Source organism: Lynx rufus, unplaced genomic scaffold (genome assembly GCF_022079265.1).
Source record: "Lynx rufus isolate CCGP_SWC_20201006 ecotype Redwood Valley unplaced genomic scaffold, mLynRuf1.p SCAF_9, whole genome shotgun sequence".
NCBI classification, from domain to species: Eukaryota; Metazoa; Chordata; class Mammalia; order Carnivora; family Felidae; genus Lynx; species Lynx rufus.
This window is the reverse complement of record NW_025814897.1, coordinates 15,576,608-15,596,257: the sequence shown is the minus strand read 5'-3', so window position 1 is coordinate 15,596,257 and position 19,650 is coordinate 15,576,608. Positions and strand designations below refer to the sequence as shown.

The following is a 19,650-nucleotide window of genomic DNA, read 5'->3' as shown; positions in this document are numbered from 1 at the left end:
TCCCAGGCTGCCTGTCACGTTGAAGTGGCACAAAAGTCTGTTGTTCCATCCCGTGTCGCAGTTTTTGTTTTTGGCAGGTTATGGTCGCCGTGCCTAAAACCATTGCCACCCGGGGCCCAGGAAGCATGTAGGAAATCAAGTGTGGTTTGCTTAGAGGAATTCTATCGCATTTCCTCGTTGCCTCCGTATCCCCTTGTTGAATGTGATCACAACGCAGCACTTAGCTGCTGCCCTCAGGCCCTCCCCATCGAATGGTTTGTTAATCCTCCCTGAAATTGGACAGGTTAGAAGCTGGGCTTATGGTCTTGCAGAGGAAGGCTGGGTGTTTCTGAGGGGGAGTAGGCTCCCCCATAGGGCAGAGAGGACATGACTCAGGCAGGAGGAAGATCATGGCAGGAACCTTGGGGCTGGTTACACGGGAGGTGGGGGAGGAAGTGATGGGGGGTGGGGCCTGGGGGGGGGAGCTGAGGGGGCTGAGCGGGCTCTCCGTTCCCTTCTCAGGGCCCTACCAAGTCCCAGCCTTGTGACATCCCCCCTCTTTCCCGCTCCCTCATCTTTCTGCAGTTTTCAGGGAACCCTACACCGTCCGGGTGGAGGATCAAAGGTCAATGCGTGGAAACGTGGCCGTCTTCAAGTGCCTCATCCCCTCCTCAGTGCAGGAATATGTTAGCGTTGTGTCCTGGGAGAAGGACACGGTCTCCATCATCCCAGGTAAGGCAGGACTGTGGCGCCGCGGCGGGCAGGGGTGCTGCGGGGCGGCCGGGGACTGGGGGAGAGATAAAGCAGAGGTGCTGAGTTGGTTGTTGAGCTGAGATCTTGAGGTTGGTTCTGGTGACTGATTTGTTATTGTTCTAGTGACGCTTCGGCAAAAAAAAAGCATCTTTGGTCTCGGCTGGGCACGTCTCTCCGTGGGGCGGTGGAAACCCACGTGCCAGCGGCCTCTCTCTCTGCTGGGCGTGCGACGGTCCCGTCTGGCACAGGGTGCATCCTACTCCCCCAGAGAGCGGGGTCTCCATCCTTCCTGGCCCCTGGACCTTCGCTTGCCCTTGCTTTTTGCAATGGGAGGTGAGGCTGGAGGCTCCTTCACCGTGATGGGCTGTGGGGAGAGGACAGCCAGGAGGCTGGCTATGGTGTGCCTGGAATGACCAAGCAATGAGCACCGGATCCCGAGGGCACCAGACACGGGTAACATGCGTGTGGGACTTTGTTTTCATGACTTAGCCAAAGGCCCCGTTAGGATTCTAGCTGGCCCGAGCCTGCCTGTGCCTGGTATCGGGAGAAGAGGTCAATGCCACGTCGTGGGTTCACCTTGCTAGAGCCGCCATGATCGCGAGCCCCTCGTTCTTGGTTCCCTGTTCCTATGTGGTGTTGTCCCTTCAACAGGAAATCTGGTCTGGCAACCCCAAGAGAGGACCTCAAGTCCTCAGAACGCCTCCAGGCCTCCGGTGCCAAAAGGGTGGTTTTCCCCCCACCGCTCCCGAACCCTCTGCCTTCATCCCGGCACGGTGCACACGATCTCCTGCTTTTTCTTCCTTTCCCGGCTGAGCACCTTGGTTCGTCCTTTCTGTGAAATGGAGGAAGCTGACCAGGTGTTGAGCGCCCTTGCAGCTTTGATGTCTCATTGTTGGTCGTATGAAATGATTCTCGTTGCTTGGGTTTTCGGGTTGGTTAGGGAAGGCAGACTTCGATGCATGGAAGCTCTTAAAGCCGGGTTTCTAAATCGTGCTGCGCAGGTGAGTCCCGGGGGAGCTCTTTGGAAGACACTGGTGCTTGGGACCGCCCCCAAATCAGTATCTCGGTGGTAGAGCCTGTGCATCAGTGTTTTTAAAGCTCTTTACCTGGTTCCAGTGCAGTTAGGAGGAGAGCCAATGCTTAGGCATATTTACAGCTGACATGGCGGGATACTCTTCTGGAGACATTAATTTGTGTTTTGCTCCTGGTGCTTTTTCCTTCTCTCAGTTCCAAGCAGATGGCCAGGCCGTTATGTTTCCCGGCTTCAGAGCTTGTAGCAGGACAGGAATCCGAATCTACTTTAAGACAGCCGCTCTTCCTGCCTTTTGTGAAACCATAAGCTCATAGGAGAGGTTAGGATGGGTGTTCTGGCTGGGGAAGAGGGCCTCTGAGGACAAGGAACAAACGGGACATAGACGAGTCCGAATCCCGGGGATGGGGATGGGACTGGAGGCCGCTTAGTGGGTGCAGCTGGAGGAAACAGTTGGGCCCCACAATGGGTGGCTGTGTGTAGCTCCGCGGGGTCTGGGACTGAGTCCAGGGTTCTTGCGTCCAAATGAGGCGTGGGGTGCACAGCTCAAGACCCAAAGGGATCATGCAGGCAGGGGCAACCGGCTGGTGAGAGACCGCGGACCTTGGCACATCCCTGGGGGAAGCCCCAGGAATGAAGATCGAACGGCCCATTTATCCCACAGAGTCCGATGGAACGTGATTGACAGAACATAAGGAAAGGTGGTATTTTTTATACACTTGAGTTTATGGACTAAGAGTTAGATTCATTAAAGTAATATCAATTAGTAATATTATTAAATAATAATTATTGTTTGAGTGCTACTACCTGCCAGACACTGGCTAAGAAATGTTCCTATGTGATCTCATTTTGTTCTCATGAAAAGTCTGTTAAGTGTATTTTTACCCTCCACTTTACAGAAGAGGAAGTAACTTCTTCCGGGTAAGGCATCTATTAAGCAGAGGGCGGGGGCTCGAACTCAGGTCTGTTCTTTCGACCTGTGCGCTAACCCCATGCAGAACTGCCTCCCAGCACCGGTCCACGTATATCCAATGCAGTGTTACTCTGAGTGCAACGGAGGCTTTAAATGTGTGCTCTAGACAAGGAGGGTTTTGGCCTTAGGAAGGGGAAAAAAAGTCCCTGTTGGGTTTTAGGGGAGGTTTCGTGGAATTGAGTCCCTGGAGTTGGTGACCAGACCCCCTAGGTTGAGACTCATCCCACTGTTTAATGAGCTGCGCAAGTCTTTTGCCCCGCTGTGCCTCAGTTTCCCCAGCTATAATAAAATGGGCATGATGATTGCCCTACTTTACACGGTTTAAGAAGTCAATATTGTAAAAGGTTCCAAACGCTGCCTGGCACACCGAGGACAGCTGTGACCATGATGATGATGACCCAGTGGGAAGAGGGCATTCCTGTTCCTGCTGTTTCCCATGGCAGTGTGTCTGTTTCCATGTAACAGGCCCTGTGGCCCCCCTTTTTTGAGTTTCCCAGCGTGGGAAATGGCTGGCTCATCCACACATTCCCTGGCTTCTCACACGTCACCTTGTACATGCAGGGCAAGTGCTTGCTAAATGTTCCGTCGGAGCGTGAATGGGTGGTTGGAAAAGTCTCGAAGGAATGTGGGAAGAGTGTTGAAATAAGGGTGATCGAAGTGGGTGTGGGGTCGGACGACATGATGACATCCGGTGCAGACGGGAGAGCAGGAAGGTTAACCCGACTCCTAGGCGTAGGAGCTGGAGGCAGCGAGCTTCCCTGCGGCAACCCTTGTAGTTGGGGCTTCGGGGCAATCTTTGATGTCAAGACAGGGCTGGGGGCCCCAAAGGGCATAATTATCAGGGAAGTGGGCTTGGTCCTAATCTGCAGGGCTCTGTTAAACTTCAGTTCTGTAGCACCTCTTTCTTTCCTTTAGCCTTGGAGAATTTTCCTCCCCCGCCCAGCCCTCGGGCACCATCCATAATCATTCTAGATCCTTCTACAGCCACGTTTTAGATCCAGGGACAGACTTTCCAAAGCACACAAATCCAACTAACACGCTCCCAGCGGAATCCATGAGAACCAGCGACTAGAGGTTTGCTTCCTCCAGCCTCTGTAGATGATGAGAAGCCAGAACTTGGGCCCACACGCCGCATGCTTTAATTTTGGAAAATGCAAATTGTTCATTGTTTTTTTTTTTTTCTCATAAAAACAGGATTATCTGCCTTCCCTACTCACACTGTACCCAGTATGTGTGTGTGTGTTTGTGTGTGTGTGTGTGTGTGTGTGTGTGTGTGTGGTGTCTGGGAGGTCGGATATCAGCTTCTCGTGGTGGGGGAAGGTTTAATGATTAGGTTGCCGTGAGGTCAGGGGAGGACCCAGGAGCCGGTTATCCCCACTGATGCTTTAGAGTAGGCTTCTGGAGCGGACAGAACATGCTGACTTGGATCTCAGATCCTTCACAGACCACAGGGCCAACAGAAGCAGGTGCTGGAGAGCAGGAGGAGGAATGGGAAGGCTGAGGTGGGTCGCTCAGGGCCCCGGGGGACACCTTCTGGGTGCAGGCCTCTGCTAATGAAGAGCTTACCCTTCAACCCCTCTCTCCGAGGGTGTTTGGAAGGAATTAAGGGCTTGGTGCCTAAACACGCTCTGTGAGTTGGGTGTCTGCTCACAGGTTAGCCTTCCCAGCTGTCCAGGGTGGGGAGGGGCAGATAAGCCTCCGGGAGTCGGCCACAGAAACTCTCAGCAGCTTTTTGCCTGTACTTTTCCCAGGTAGAGGCTGGAGAGACCGAGACGCAAACTTTCCCCAGAATGCTACTTCCCAGAACTCCCTACTACACCCCTGCCTTTTCCCTCCAAGCTGGATGTCTCCCTTCCATTGGGGCATTTAAAGATATGGGGCGCCTGGGTGGCGCAGTCGGTTAAGCGTCCGACTTCAGCCAGGTCACGATCTCGCGGTCCGTGGGTTCGAGCCCCGCGTCGGGCTCTGGGCTGACGGCTCGGAGCCTGGAGCCTGTTTCCGATTCTGTGTCTCCCTCTCTCTCTGCCCCTCCCCCGTTCATGCTCTGTCTCTCTCTGTCCCAAAAATAAATAAACGTTGAAAAAAAAAATAAAAAAAAAAAAGATGTAAGAGCACAGAGCCTCTCACCTATGATCTGGTGGTTCCTACCCTTTACTCCTGTCTCGGGGGCCTTGGTCTTGAGGAGAACTGGCTCTCCAGAGTGGGTGGGGTGGGGGGTAAGAGGGCAAAGGGCTGTGCACAAACGTAAATCAAAATTAAGGCCTCCAGTGAAGCTGAGATGTGGTTTAATTTCCCATCTGCATGATCACCATTACAATGCATGTTATTGGATATAAAGATAAATCCGGCCCTGTTCCTAATAGCTTTTAATTTCCACCAGACCTGATTATATCGATGCGGGCTCCTTGTGGGAGTTTCCCAGCATGCTCTTCACCAGCATGCTGACTGGCTGTCGTGGCCCCAGAGGGGAGTTTTGGACACTGCTCAGATGTGGGCCAGATGTGTCCACCGGTGCTTTGGAAGACAAGCCTGGATCGGCTCCCTTGTCTCTGAGGATGGGGCTCTGGAATGCTGGGTTGTCATCAGGCCCTGGCTGGGCTGGGAGCACGCTGGGGGCCCTGTGTGGTGGTGGTGGGGGAGAGATGCAGGGGCCAGGAGGAATCCGGTCAGAGGGGGTCAGGGGCCTCCTAGTGGGCAGGGCTCCTGGACCGCAGCCCACCCTTGACGGAGGAGAGAGTCAGCGAGCCCACCTCCCTGATGGTCCCCAGGGTTCCACGTTATTCCCGGGTTTTCTCAGACCTCTTTTCATCGCTGTGATGTCTGCTGTCTCCTCTGTACCTGTCCCCTCCTCTCCTCATTGATACCCTACTTCTCTTTTGTCCTTTAAACTCGGTCCACATGGGTCCCCTTCCGGGAGGCCTTCCGTAAGCCTGCCGACAGAACTTACATCGTATTCTCTTAGGTGATGGGTGGTTGTTTCTGTCTCCCTGCTGCAGGAGGGTATAAGGCTGTATCTTTTCCATCTCTTTATCCTCAGGGCCCTCTTAGCACCTGTCACAGCATAATAGTAATGAGATTAATGATAATATCTATCATGTATTGAGACCTAAATTATCTCTAATCCTTGCAATAACCCTTTAAGAGATAACATTTTTTGTTTCGTTTTCTTTTTTTTCCTAATTTTATAAATGAGGACATTGAAGCCCAGGGAAATGAAACACTTTACCCAAGGTCACATAGCTAACAACGGCTGTAACCTGGGTTTGAACTGGGGTCCTCCTAGTCCTTCTATCTCCCGCTGTCTCTCCGGGGCAAGCTTCTCATTAAGAATGGACTGTTGTTGGGGCGCCTGGGTGGCTCAGTTGGTTAAGCGACTCTGGATTTCAGCTCAGGTCATGATCTCGCGGTTCGTGAGTTCGAGCCCCGTGACGGGCTCCGCGCTGATGGTGTGGAATCTGCTTGGGATTCTCTCTGTCCCCTTCTCTCTGCCCCTCTCTGGCTCGCTCACTCTCTCTCTAGGTAAATAAGCTTTTTTAAAAACCGGACTGTCCTCAGATTTTCTTACGGGAGGAGGGCCTGTCCCTGTCTCCTGTACTTGCCTAGGGACAGAAATGTGTCACCAACCTTTCTACTGACCTCTGGCTCTTCTGAAGGGCAACAGATCTCTAGCTGAAAGATCAGTGAATAAAACAGCCATTCTAACAAGAAGGCTTTATTGGGCACTGGCTCTGTTTTTGGCCCAGTGGGTCACACAAAGACCGTCCTCATCTGGGGGTTTAGGATTCAGTTCATGCTGTCAGCTCTGATGGACAGGGATAGATAATCTCCACGCAGTAAACAGTCATATACGATCTTGGTTTGCTTTGGAATACAGATTCAGCTTATTAATTGCATTTTGCTCAGACTGATACCAAGACTACCTCGGATCCCATATGTCTCCACCGACTTGGATGGGGGACGGAGCAGACAAGAGAGAGCTGGGTTGTGCCTGGAGACCAGTTTGGATGCATGTAGGCCACAAACGGAGAGAGTCACAGACTGTCAGAGCTGGAAGGGCCCTGGAGGTCCGGGAGCCCAGCCTCCACGCTTACTGATAAACTGATGCTCTCTCGGGCCTCCCTTCACCCCTTCTCCCTTGACATTCTCAGAGCCCATTATTTTAACTGCTCATGAGGTGTTTTGTTTTTACTATCAGACTTCCCTCCTTCTTTGTGTATCTAAACCCTACCCATCTTTCAAAGCCTGGTTCAAATACCACCTTTTCCATGATCTCTTTCCCGATTTCTGCTAAGAATGGATTTAAAAATCACCCCGATTAACCTTCTTCGAGGGGATCCTTTTGTGAACTCCCTCCGGACTTTATCGTGTTCCTTGCTCAAGGCACTAATCGTGTTTTGTCTAGTATATTTGCAATCTGTGTTCTCCCCACTACGAGAATATATAACCAGCAAGGGCAGGCTCCTTATTTTATTCAGGCCCCTCTTCTCTCCAGTCTTTTAGAAGATGATTAATGAGGATGACAAAATGCCAGTCTCTCCCCCACTAAACTGTCATGTGGCAGGGAGGAAAGAGGCCTAGGTAAGGTCACACAGAAACCCAGTGGCATTACAGGGTTTTAAGTTGGGTGGTCCTTGGTCTTTATTTCACTGAGCTGCTCCACAGCTGCCCAGAGAGAGAAGGCTTCTGTGGGTTCCCCTGTGATGCTCTGTTGAGACGCAAAATGGGGGATCTCAGCTCTCGACTCTCTCGGGCCGTAGAGAAAAGGGGTTGGGATGGTCAATCTGGGCTAATGTGAACTGGATGGTGTGCTCAAGGCAATTTAACAATGGGGTTTGGGCCCCTGCCGGGTGAAGGGCACAGGGTCAGGGCTTGAAGAGGAGTCGAACTGGCCCATGACCTTCTTCTTCCCTTCGGCAGAGCTCCGGAGTAGGGTTGTAGTATCTTCCCGTGGAGAGCATGATATAACAGAGCTGCGATTCTTTCTGATGGTGGCCCAGTGAGCCATCACAAAAGGGAGGGAAGCCTGCCCCTGAGTCTTGGGATACATTCCCCGGGGCCGTGGGGGCAGAAGGAGCGCTTTGGGTGGAGGTGGCAGCAGGGGCAAAGGCAGGAAGGCAGGAGAGGGTGGGGGTGACCCAGAGGGTAAATTAAGTGGTGAGAGCAGTTTGAAAAGGATGCCAGGATATGAAGTTCCTGCCAGTTCTGGGAAAAAAGCAAAAACAAAAGAAAACAAAATGTGTGTGTGGAGGGGCAACATGGTAACGCCTAACACTTACGAAACCCTTACTAGGTTTCCAGGTTCTGCGCTGGCTCACTTAGCCTTCAAAGCAATCTGATGAAGGGACTATTATTCCCCCATTTTACAGATGAACAACCTGAAGCACAACGAGGCTAAGTGACTTGCCTAAAGTTAGGAAGTGTTAGACCCACACGTACACATCCGGATGCCATTCTTTGCATTCCTAAGCCCTACGCTATATTGCCTCCGGAAAACTTGACACACAAAATATATTTTAAAAACTGCTGCAAAGCCGCAAGAAAAAGACAACCGGATAGGAAATTGGGTGACAGATGGGAGCAGACAGCTTACAGAAGAGGTAGTGGGATGCGGCAGAGAGAAGGCAGGCTGTGGTCTTCTAGTCCTAATCCGTGCTCTTGAGCAAGTCAGTTTCAAAGCCTCTTTCGTTCGTCTGTGAAATGGGGATAAGGAAACCTGTGCACGGAATCCCTGCCAAGGAAAGCAGGCCTCTGGAGAGGCTTGACTTCTCAGGTGGGGAAGGAGGGCTCTAAACACGGCAGGGAGACGCTACCCCTGACCCCCCCAGCTTCATGACGTTGTCTAGCCTTGGGCTGTGCTGGGCGCCGGGCTGGCGGTAGAACACGTGACCTTGAGAAGACGGGACTAAGGCGAGACGGATGACCACGGGGGCAAGATGAGGGAAACGAACCGCCAAGACGGTGTGGAATTCCTCTCCTTTTCACCTGTGCCTTGCACGGTACCTGATAGAAATGACATTAAGGGAAGGGATGAAGGCCTGTGGGGTCCGGTGGCAACACAGCAAAGCTCCCTTCCCGGGACACACTGCCCGGTCTAATCTCAAAGGGCTCAGACCCTGGTTCAGCAATAACTAGTGTCTCCACAACCCCACACCGTGTAGGAAGGGCTTTTTCGTGATCTCATTTGCTCTTTGCGGTAACCCCCATTACCTTCCCCACTTTCCAGACGGGAAAGCAGATGCCGTGAGGCTTGGGGACGCGCGTGGTTAGGCGAGAAGCGTATTAAGACACGTGTGTCTGTAGGGCCCGGCGGCAGGTGCCTGGACGTCCTGCCATTGAATTCTCCTCTTAACCCTGTGAGGCAGGCCTGCTACCCACCCTCCCCTAACTCAAAGGTACACAGGAAATGAGATTCAGAGAGGCCAAGCAATTTGCTCCGGGTCACACAGCTTCTCAGTGGCGAAGCTTTTGTCGCTGGGACCCAGAGTCCATGCTCTTTACCTGTAATGCACTTTGGTGACTCTAGCCTGAGGTCTGTCTCGGGGGCTCGTGGCAATTACTATTTCCCGCAGCAAGGCAGTTACAGAGAGGACACAGCAGCTGGCCCTTAATTCTGTTATTATTGTTTGTTTATTGTTTGCTTTCATGGGGGAAGGGCCATCAGAATCAGACAGCCTGAATTTATTCCTTAGAGTGCAGAGAGAAAATCCTACCTCCTAAAGCCATAAACCACACTCTGCAGGTGAGAGATGACAGGGAAACATGCAGAAGCAGCAAAGGAGTTCTCTCCCTAGTCGGGTGGCCTGACTGGAAATGATAATCATGGTGATAATAACGGTCAGTAAGCAAAGAAGTGATCAATTACTGAGCTCTTCTGTGATACGTGCTTTTCGTGGGCCATTTTGTTTCATCCTCCCTAGTGTCTTATGTAGCGGCTGGTATTGTTAGCTCCATTTTGCAGATGAGAAGCCTGAGGCACAGGGAGGTCAGTCACCTGCTCAAGGCCACAGAGTGAGGAGCTGGGCCCAGGGCACGTTGATTTCAGCTCTGAGCGGTGACTTGGGCCACCTCTCACACCGTGCCCTGTGCCGCCTTTCCTCTGTACAGCGTGCTCTGGCTTATAAAGCCTGCTCACAGGCATAATCTTACTGAATCTTTTCCATCCCATCTGAGGGGGACACGTTCTTCACTTCGCCTAGGAGGGAAACCAAGGCTTGGGGGGATTGCGAGGCCTGCCCAAGGTCACCCAGCCAGGAAGGGGGGTTGGGTACAGGAACTCCGGTGTGATGCCTGCCCCTCGGGAGCCCTTGAGGCCCCCGCTGGACCGCACGCCCACGGCTCCCCAGCACCCCTTCCGATCTCCCGGCGGGCGGGCCGCTCTGCAGTTGCCTGCCAGTTGGTTGGTTCCAGAACCATCAGCCGCGGCTCCACAGTCGAGCAAAATAGTCTGTGTTCACAGGTGCTTCTGGTGGTGTGTGCATGTGTCGTGTTTTGCTTTTCCATTTAGTTCATGGCAGGTGCTGCATTTCCAGAGCACCCACTGGGTGAATTTCAGCAGATTTAAGACAACTGCCGGCAGACGCTTTGCCCCGAGATCACGCCGTGGCAGTGGACGCGGAGCAAGCGGCATTGTTTGGTTAAGTTGGCACCTCTGTAAGTTACCCTGAAATCAGAGCGGGGTTCTTTATGGAAGGTTATCCTACACATAAATCATCATTAGACTACCTCATTTTTGTTTAATGCCTACCTAACTGTGCTGCAGTCTAAAAATGTGTGTTTAGTGAAGTCAAGGGTTGCAGGGAAATTATAGGGTTTTCAAAAACCCATTTGCTTTGCTGGTGTTCACATCAGAATCAATCTTGCTTTTAGTTCTCAATCTCATTGCAAACATGCAGGACTGCTCGCCGAATTCTGGCATTTAATGTAGGGTAGCGTTTATTCAGGAGAAGCCAACGGTGCTTACAGAATGGCAGAGCTATGTATAGATGGCACTTCCTGCCAAGCCTGTGATTTTGAACTCTGTTGCGTATCAATGAGACCTCACCGCCAGAACGTGAGCCGCCAGGGGACGGGCTGTGGTTCCAGGCAGAGGTCCGCGCTGGCTGGGTCGCCGCGGGACGAGGGTCTACATCCGTAATGCCACAAGCGTCACTGAGCTCCAGCACAGAGTAGGCGCTCAGATGAGGTTTATTGGATGCCTACAAGAGACGTTTAATTGGGGGGGGGGTGCTGATCTCTGGATTGGGCTGTCAATGGCATGAATTAAAATAAAGGGAAGGGGGAGGCCCTGGGGCTGCTGGTCGAGCCCCCCTGTGCTCCTGTGATGCCTCAGATCGGCAGGGCTTGCTGGGAGCCTCTTCTTGATGGAGTGAAGCTGTATAGCAAAGCGAAAACGGTGTAGGCTCTGGCCAGAGATCTGGGTTTAAATCTGAGGCCCGCTCCTTGCTTGCCGTGTGACCCTAGGTGGGTCTTTTTATCTCTCTGAGTCTCATTCTCAGCAGCTGTGGAGATTAGAAGTTAGGTACTTTTTCTATGTGGAGAAAACATAGTCTCCGTGTATAGCTAGCATTTTTTATATAGACCTGGTTTTTTGTTTTGTTTCCGTGTTTTGTTTTACATAGAGATCCTCTCGATGTAGGATCTGTTTTGTGCTGAACGGATACAGGCTAACTGTTCCAGGGTTTGTCATCCCCTCCAGGCCTGGAAGGTCTCCGGGAGGAGTGAGTGGGCGGGTGGGAGCAAGTAGGCGGGGCATCCAGGGGGCGAGCGTCTGATTGTGGGTATCTAGGAGTGAGCGTGTAGGGGTGAGCTTGGGTCTCATTACATTGGGGCTGAGCGCCTTAGGGCAGGATGTTGAGGGAACAGACCCTCATGTTGGGGCAGTGGCAGAGTATTTCCCAGAAGGCCTATATACAAGCCCGATATTCCATTGGCTTTTGTGGTCCAGCAGGCACCTTGCCGTGTGCAGAAACCTCAGGAGCTTAGGCATGTGTCTTAGTCAGCCGAAGCCTGCCTTTCTCAGTGGGATGCTGAGCCAGCGAAACCAGGAACAGCCTTCTGCATTCCAGGACAGTGACAGTAGGAGCTCAGAGGCTGGCACGAAGGCCTCTAAGTTGGAAGCTTCTTCCTCTCACACCTAGAGGCTTCCGCCCTCCACATCAGGGTCAGAACATACCTGAACGCCCACATCTTTAGGAACAGGGAATCTGCTGGAAGCCCGGAGGGGCGGCTGCGGAGCAGACGACAGAGTGGGAGACGGAGCCTGTGACAGTGAGTGGCAGTGGGGGTGGGAGTTGGAAGCGAAGTCTGGGTTTTCCGTTCAGCTGCTTATGGGCTCAGGAGTCAGCCAGGTATCGGATGCTACCTCTGTGTGGGGGTCTGGGGGCTCTCTGAGGCCTTGTTAAGCAGGGGAGTCCCTTCAGAGAGGATGCCGGGGGATCCTCCTCACCACCCTGTGTCGGAGTGGGACACAGAAGGGAAGAGGCTCGCTATCTAGAATGTTCCAGAGCCTGCCGTTACACAAGCCCAGGGAAGCCGGGGTACCTGCTCAGAGCCTGCGCCCAGGAAAAGGCACAGACGCCATCAGGCTGCAGCTGGCAATGCCATGTCTTACGTTGGCTTCACCCCCCGAATCTGTCTAAATGGCCACGTTGGCATTAGCAACAAGCAGTGGTTGCATTTTCCGTTCATTATTTAATTTAGCAAATGTTTTTTGAGCATTTCCTGTGTGCAAGATGCTGTGTTATGTAGACAGGGATTCCCAAGGGTCTTTGCTCGAGGCTCTCAGGGGATTTGGAGAAATTCCTCTTTCCACACACCAAGGAAACTCATTTTAATTAAACTGTGTATGTGCGAATGGGTGCGAATAGTATGCGCGATGTAATTTGTACATGGTGAATATGTACATACGTGTACCCACGCACGTACGGCTTTTTTAAGTTTTTACTTAAATTCCAGTTAATAGAGAGTGTGATATTGATCTCAGGTGCATGATATGGTGGTTTAACGCTCCTGTACGTCACCTGGTACTCATCGCGACAAGTGTACTCTTTAATCCCCATCACCTCTTGCACCCATGCCCCACCCACCTCCCCTCTGGTAACCATTAGTTCTCTATAATTAAGAGTTTGTTTCTTGGTTTGCCCCTCTGTCCCTTTGCTTGTTTGTTTGTTTTTATTTTTAATGTTTATTTATTTTGAGAGAGAGAGAGAAGGAGAATAAGAGCGGGGGAGGGGCAGAGAAAGGGAAAGACAGAATCCCAAGCAGGCTCCATGCTGTCAGCACAGAGCCCGACATGGAGCTCGAACCCACAAACCATGAGATCACGACCTGAGCTGAGATCAAGAGTCAGATGTTTAAGTGACTGAGCCACCCAGGCACTGCTGTTTTGTTTCTTAAATTCCACATGTGAGTGAAATCATACGGTATCTGTCTTTCTCTGACTTGTTTCGCTTCGCAGGATACTCTCTAGCTCCATGCGTGTTGTTGCAAATGGCAAGACTTCATTCTTTTTAACAGCTGAGTAATATTCCAGTGTGTGTGTGTGTGTGTGTGTGTGTGTGTGTGTGCACACATACACACCCCATATCTTCTTTATTCATTCATCAGTGGACACTTGGACTGTTTCCATAATTTGGTTATTGTAGATACTGCCGCTATAAACATCACGGTGCATTAATATTTTTGTATTTGGGTAAATACCCAGTAGTGCGATGGCTGGATTGTAGGGCAGTTCTATTTTTAGCTTTTTGGGGGACCTCCATACTGTGGTCCAGAGTGGCTGCCCCAGTCTGCATTCCCACCAACGGTGCACGAGGGTTCCCCTTTCTCTGCATCCTCGCCAGTATGGGTTGTTTCTTGGGTTGTTGATTGTCGCCATTCTGACCCGTGTGAGGGGATATCTCATTGTGGTTTTGATTTGCATTTCCCTGATGATGAGTGTCGCTAGGCGTCTTCTCATGTATTCAACACTCCCGGTTTTTGCCTCTGGAAAGAGGAGACTCCCCCTCACCTGCGTAGACCCCCACATGCGCCCTCAAGAGCAGAGACCCAAGGCAGACACCTTGGCCACTATCTTTGGGGAAGGGCATAGGAGCATCTAGCTCTGGAGCGCGTCTGGGTGAGTGTACAGAGCTTGGCCTTTTCTCCTGAACAGCGGACGGTCCCCTGTTCTCCTCTTCATCTTCTGGGCAGGAATGAGGGTGAACTCGGTGTCCCGAGTTTTGTAGACACCCTTGGAGCGGTCACTATTCGATGAGGCCTGTGAGGTGTAGGTACAGGAAGGGTGGGCAGAGACCTGGAAGATGCGACCCGTGCTGGCCGTTGAGGGGCTTGCTGCCTGATAGGCAAGTCGAACGTGGGACACAGGTGACCCCCAATGAAGGAGGGTGTGATTAGGGCACAGGAGAGGCACGGCCTCTGCGGGCTCACGGGTGGGAAGCCCTGTCTGCTGTGGTTAGAGCAGGTGCCACATCAGAAGCAGCGTTTCCCAGGGGTCCTGGAGAATGGGTTGTTTTGGTAGGCGGTGCTCCCGCAGGGGAGAGTGTTCTAGACCTGTCTGCTCTCAACGTTAGAATCGCCACTATCGTCCAGGCCCACCCCAAACAGGGAAGTCTGGATCCCGGCGGGGGGGCAGGGTAAGACCCAGTCGTCTGTATCTGCGAAAGTCCCCTAGGCGATTTTGGTAAGCAAACCCGTGCTCTGCATACAGGAGGCCATGGGGGTAAAGTCCCCGGGTGCCCGGTGAACAAAGGCTGTGCTCTTCGGGGAGACTGGCTGGTGTGTCTGGAGCTCACGATATATTTACTTAAGCGTGGGGAGTAATTAATGCTGTACCGAGTTTTATATAATTAAAGGGGAATGGGGAGTCGTTGAAGATTTTGAGTGGGGAATGGTCCGGATTTTGGGGCGCTGGTCTTTGGTGGTTAAGGATGTTCCCAGAAACATAGAGATCATCTCCCTCCCGGAGTCTAAGCCTGCCCTTAAATTTCCCAAGAATTATCACTGGGCCTCCTTTGGGCAGGCACGCCTCAGAGTCTAAGCAGTATAGGGATTAAAGACAAACGGAACAGTCCCTCTCTTTTTACGACATTAGTGAGTTAAATTTGCATTGGGCGTTTATAGTTCATAGCTCACTTTATACATATTACACTTTGACTCCCACAAGGTTTCTGTGCAGCACAGAACAGTCCTTCCCATTTCCAGACGAGCAAACAGAGGCTGTGAGAGATTCGCTGACTTTGCTCTTTCCTCCGGTACCTCCGATGGCATGGGCCAGATACGGAGTCAGGCCCTGTGGTAGACGTGACGTCATGTGGTAAAGACCGAGTGTATTTCCTGTTTCCACGCGGTCTGTGGCCCACGGTGAGTGGGAAGAGGCTCTGCCCCACCAGGAGTTACACAATTCGATAAATGATCGGTGAGAGCTCCAGTGCGTCTGTTTCATGAGCTGACCTCATCAAGGCCTGTGGCGTTGATTGATCTCGTTGTATTGTTGGGATAAGATGGGATCACGGTGCCATTGTCCCCATGTTCAAGTGAGGAAATGGGGCCTCAGAAGCGCCCTGCCCAAGGCCCTGCCCAAGGCCCAGGAGTCAGAGGGGGAGGTGAGGCCATGCTGGGCAGAGTGCGTGGAGTTTGGAGGGGAGGGTGGTGATAAACCCATGGTACCTGCATGTGCCAGGCACGGCGTGGATTACTTTATGCAGGAGAACTTGTGTCGTCCCCCCAATATCATGATAAGGTGGTTGGGATTACCAGCCCCATTTGACTTATTTATTTATTTATTTTTAGGGAGAGAGAGACAGAGAGAGAGAGAGAGAGAAGGGGGGGCGTAAGTGAGCAAGGGGCAGAGAGAGAGAATCCCAGGAGGGGCAGAGAGAGAGAGAGAAGTGGGGCTCACCCGAAGCGGGACTTGAGCCCACCCGATATGGGACTTGAACTCACGAACTGTGAGATCGTGACCTAAGCTGAAGTCAGATGCCCAGGGGCCCTACCAGCCTCATCTGAAAGATGAGGAAAATGAAGCACATTGAGGCGAAGTAACTTACCCGAGGCCACACAGTTGGTAAGGAGCGGGCTAGGGACTCAGTCCCAGGTCATGTGGTGCCAGGACCCACTCTTCACCTCTAGGCCACGTGTCGGGGTCTCTCGGGTCCCAGGCCCAGGGTCTTCCTGCGACACAAAACAAGAACACGAAAGGCAGACTTCAGTCTGGGTGCAGGGTGTCCAGATCCGAGGTCTCTGTCTGTGTGTCCAGGAGCGAGATCTCATCTGGAGGGGGAGTGTGAGACGACCCTCCATGCTGGGAGGCCCAGCGCCCAGGTATAATCTCCTTAACACCTTTCTTCCCTTTGTCTTTGCCCTCTCTCGTGTGGATTGCGTGCCTGCTTGTCACCAACTCCCCCAGAGTATTGGACCAGAAAGCTGGGGGAGGGGCACAGCTTTCTGGCTCCCGCTCTCTCGTTAACTGCCTTCATTTCCCTTCTCTGGATGTCACTTTCCGCATCTCTAAGTGGAGGGGCTGGAAGAGATGATTCCACACATCCCTTTCGGCTTGGTTCAGTTTAACCCACTCTTTGAGCCCCATGCGCCCCCCATCATACCGGGCACCGGGGGCACCGTGGGTGACAGGTCTGTGTCCTGCCGGGGAGACAGACATGTCCGGAAAAGAGCTCCGACACGCATGTTCCTTAAAGACACTCTTACATATGGGCAAGGCAGGAATTGTCATGGCAACTGTGTTTGTGATAGTAAAAGAATTGGAAACCAATATAGATAAATTAAATCTCTTCTATTTCCGCAATGAAATACTATACTGTAGGGGAAATGCATGAAGCAGAGCTTTACAAATCAGCCTGGACATGTCATGAAAAGAAAACCGAAAACAAACGTCGAATGGAAGAAAGCAAATCGCAGAAGGATGTGTACATTATGGTACCATTTGTATAAAGTTTGAAAACATGCAAAGCAGTACCCTGCATTGTTTCTGGATACATACATATGTAGCCAAAGTAAAAAAACATGCATGAGGATGATAAACACCATATTTAGGGTAGTGCTTACCTCTGAGGAAGGAGGCAACGGACTCACTGAGGGAGAGACAACTGTTTCCAGAAGGTTTTATTTCTTAAAATGTTTCTTCCTAAAAAGAGCTGCAGAAAATATAGCCAAAATAAACATGGGTGCTTTGGTATTATTTTTACCCTTTTTCTATAAGCGTGGTGTATTCCATTAGGAAGAACCCGTTTCAACACAGTACGCAAAATGCGGGGAGAAGGGTGGGGTCACACTTGGGGCCCTTCTGTGGCATTCCAGGGTTGGGGGGCTGGGAATGCCGAGAGAGCTCGTGGCTGGTGAATGTGGGATTTGGGAAGCCGATCCCAGGGGCTCTTTGTGGGTGGAGCTGGGGAGAGGTAAGGAGACGTGCCCACATCTCAGTGATGCTCCCCCCGCCCCTCCCCGCCCCTCCCCACCTGTTTCCTGCCTCCTCTGCCCCGGCCACCTTGGGCAGGGCTGGTGCTCAAGAGCTGTTAAATAACTACGTTAAAAGTGGTATAAATGTAAGAGGGGGAGAGATGGATCTACCTCGGGACTTCATTGTAATCTGTTTCGTGGTTTAATGAGAGTCTGGAGACCCAGCGTGAGGGCCCTGAAAGTGAATACCGGCTATTCGTGGGGCTGGGAGACCCCTTGCTCTGCCATTCTCCCAAGAGCTGGGAGCCTAGGGGCGTCCTGGCAGCCGTTGTCATATGTCCTTCTGTCCTGAGGGGCAGGAAGTCCATGCCAGAGGCCAGCTGGGGAGGGACAAGTGACTTGGGGATGCGGGGAGGGGCCCCGATCATTACCTGCCTTGAAGGGTTTACTCCCAATCCCAGCTCAAATGACAAGAGAAATCTGGGAGCCCAGGTCGTAGCAGATGAGGAAAGCTGAGAGAGAAAGGTGATCTGCCCGTGCTCCGCAGGGGCAGAGTGGTGAGAGGAGGGGGGTGCCCCATGGGACCTGGAGAGCAGAGGGTGGGTTGGGCAGGGGGCGGGGTGGGGCTCTCCAGCTGCCCCCTCCTCCTTCACCTCTCACAGCACCTAGTTCCATCCCAGTTTTTCCTGCGACAGTGGTTTCCTGTTCCTTCTCTGGTTCTCCTGCCCTCTTGCATACCCAGGTCTCAGGTAGCACCTGCACACGGAGCCCATTTTACAGACACCCTCTGTGGCCTTGGTTGGGCCTGGCACCAGGCCTCAAGAAGCCCCCTACCACATGACGAGAGAGGCGGTCTCATGGTCAATGGGGTACATTTGTGTTGCGATGCCCCCAGGTCTGAAGGTATTGCCAGAGTGACAAAGAACACAGAATTAGCGTGCGTGTGTGTGCAAGACAGAGTTTCTACCTGGTTTGGCCTAAGTAGGCCTGTAATAGACGTGTTCCTGAAAAGCAGTGTATGTGATCTCACCTCAAATGGAAGAGTGCTCTTTCCAGGGAAACCTGGAGGTGATCTTGGCAAGCCTGTGAATAGCTGGGCGCACTCACGGACCACTGATGCAACTAGACAACCTTTCCGGGAAGCAGTTTGGCGACGTGGGGCCATCAGGGCCTGCACACTTTGGGTTCTGTCCTTAAGAAGTAACCGAACACGGCAGTAAAGATTTCTGTTGGCTGCAATGTTATTTACGACAGTGAAAATTTTTTTTAAAGGTCCCGAATACCCAATGATAGGGGGATGATTAAATAATTTATGGGTACAATAATGTAATCAAATATCCCAATGCATTTTTAATTACATGAGAAAAGGATCATAATACGTTAAGTGGAAAATACATTTTTATCTATGTAATAGGATTCCAACTGGTTAAAAAAAAAACACCTATCATAGACGAATGTCTTGAAAGAAATGCTTCCGGGGCACCTGGGTGGCTCAGTCGGTTAAGCGGCCGACTTCGGCTCAGATCATGATCTCGCGGTCCGTGAGTTCGAGCCCCGCGTCAGGCTCTGTGCTGACAGCTCAGAGCCTGGAGCCTGTTTCAGATTCTGTGTCTCCCTCTCTCTGACCCTCCCCCGTTCATGCTCTGTCTCTATCTGTCTCAAAAATAAATAAACGTTAAAAAAAAAAAAAAGAAAGAAAGAAAGAAATGCTTCCATTAGTGAGTGATTGTTGTGGTTACTACTTTGGGTAGTGAATCGGGAATGATTTCTGATCTCTTTCGTGCAGTTTTCTAAATTTTGCAAGGATGTGTTGAGATTAAACGTGAGGTGGGTCGAGGATGGAAAGGCCATATCTAAGTGCAGGTACTTTGCAAAGTAGCTGCTACTCCTGTGTGGTTTTTCTGGTTGTTTTTTGTCTGTTTGTTTGTTTTTAGCAACTGCCTCTTTTATGAAGTTCCTTTTGATGTTGGGCTGAAATGTGCTTTCCTGAAATTCGCCCCTCAGGTCCCCTTCCTGCCCCCCCCGCCCCCCAGACTAACACAGAATGAGTTTTCCTTCTTGCCTTTGTGGCACCCTTCAGAGGACAGACCTCATCCTGTCCTGCACCCCCCCCCCCCCCCCCCGCCATGTCCCTTTCTCCCGGCCCTAGGGGACCGTTTCTGCAGCAGGTCCCTTCTAGGGTTTGATCTCATATGTTACCCTGGGTGCCACCTCCGGTCAGACTCCAGTTCGTCAGCATCTTTCTCAAAACACAGGGCCGAGAGACGCCCCGCGCCACAGATGGTATGAACAGAGGGCTCAATGAGACTCCAGCCTCTCCTGGGCCGGAACATGCTGTTTCTACCAGTACAGCTGGGATCAGGTTTTTATCAGCCACCCTGTGGCCTTGGCTCCTTCTGGCTCAGTAGCTCTGGGCCCTGAATTTTTCAACTGCCTCATTTCTAAAATAAGAACAATAATATTTTTCTATAACCCGGATATTGATAGGGTGGCCCCTGCCTCT

The 19,650-nt window shown here is 51.9% G+C and overlaps 1 protein-coding gene across 1 annotated transcript in view; it reads left to right on the top strand.

The window, feature by feature from the left end:
- The first annotated feature begins 593 nt into the window (after nt 1-593).
- The window catches only part of DSCAML1 (DS cell adhesion molecule like 1), a 329,391-nt gene continuing 310,334 nt past the window's right edge, over nt 594-19,650 (top strand). The window contains exon 1 of the mRNA XM_047071154.1: nt 594-711. Within this exon, the coding sequence (XP_046927110.1) occupies nt 609-711 (103 nt within the window). The 5' untranslated portion in view covers nt 594-608. The remainder of the gene's footprint in view (nt 712-19,650) is intronic.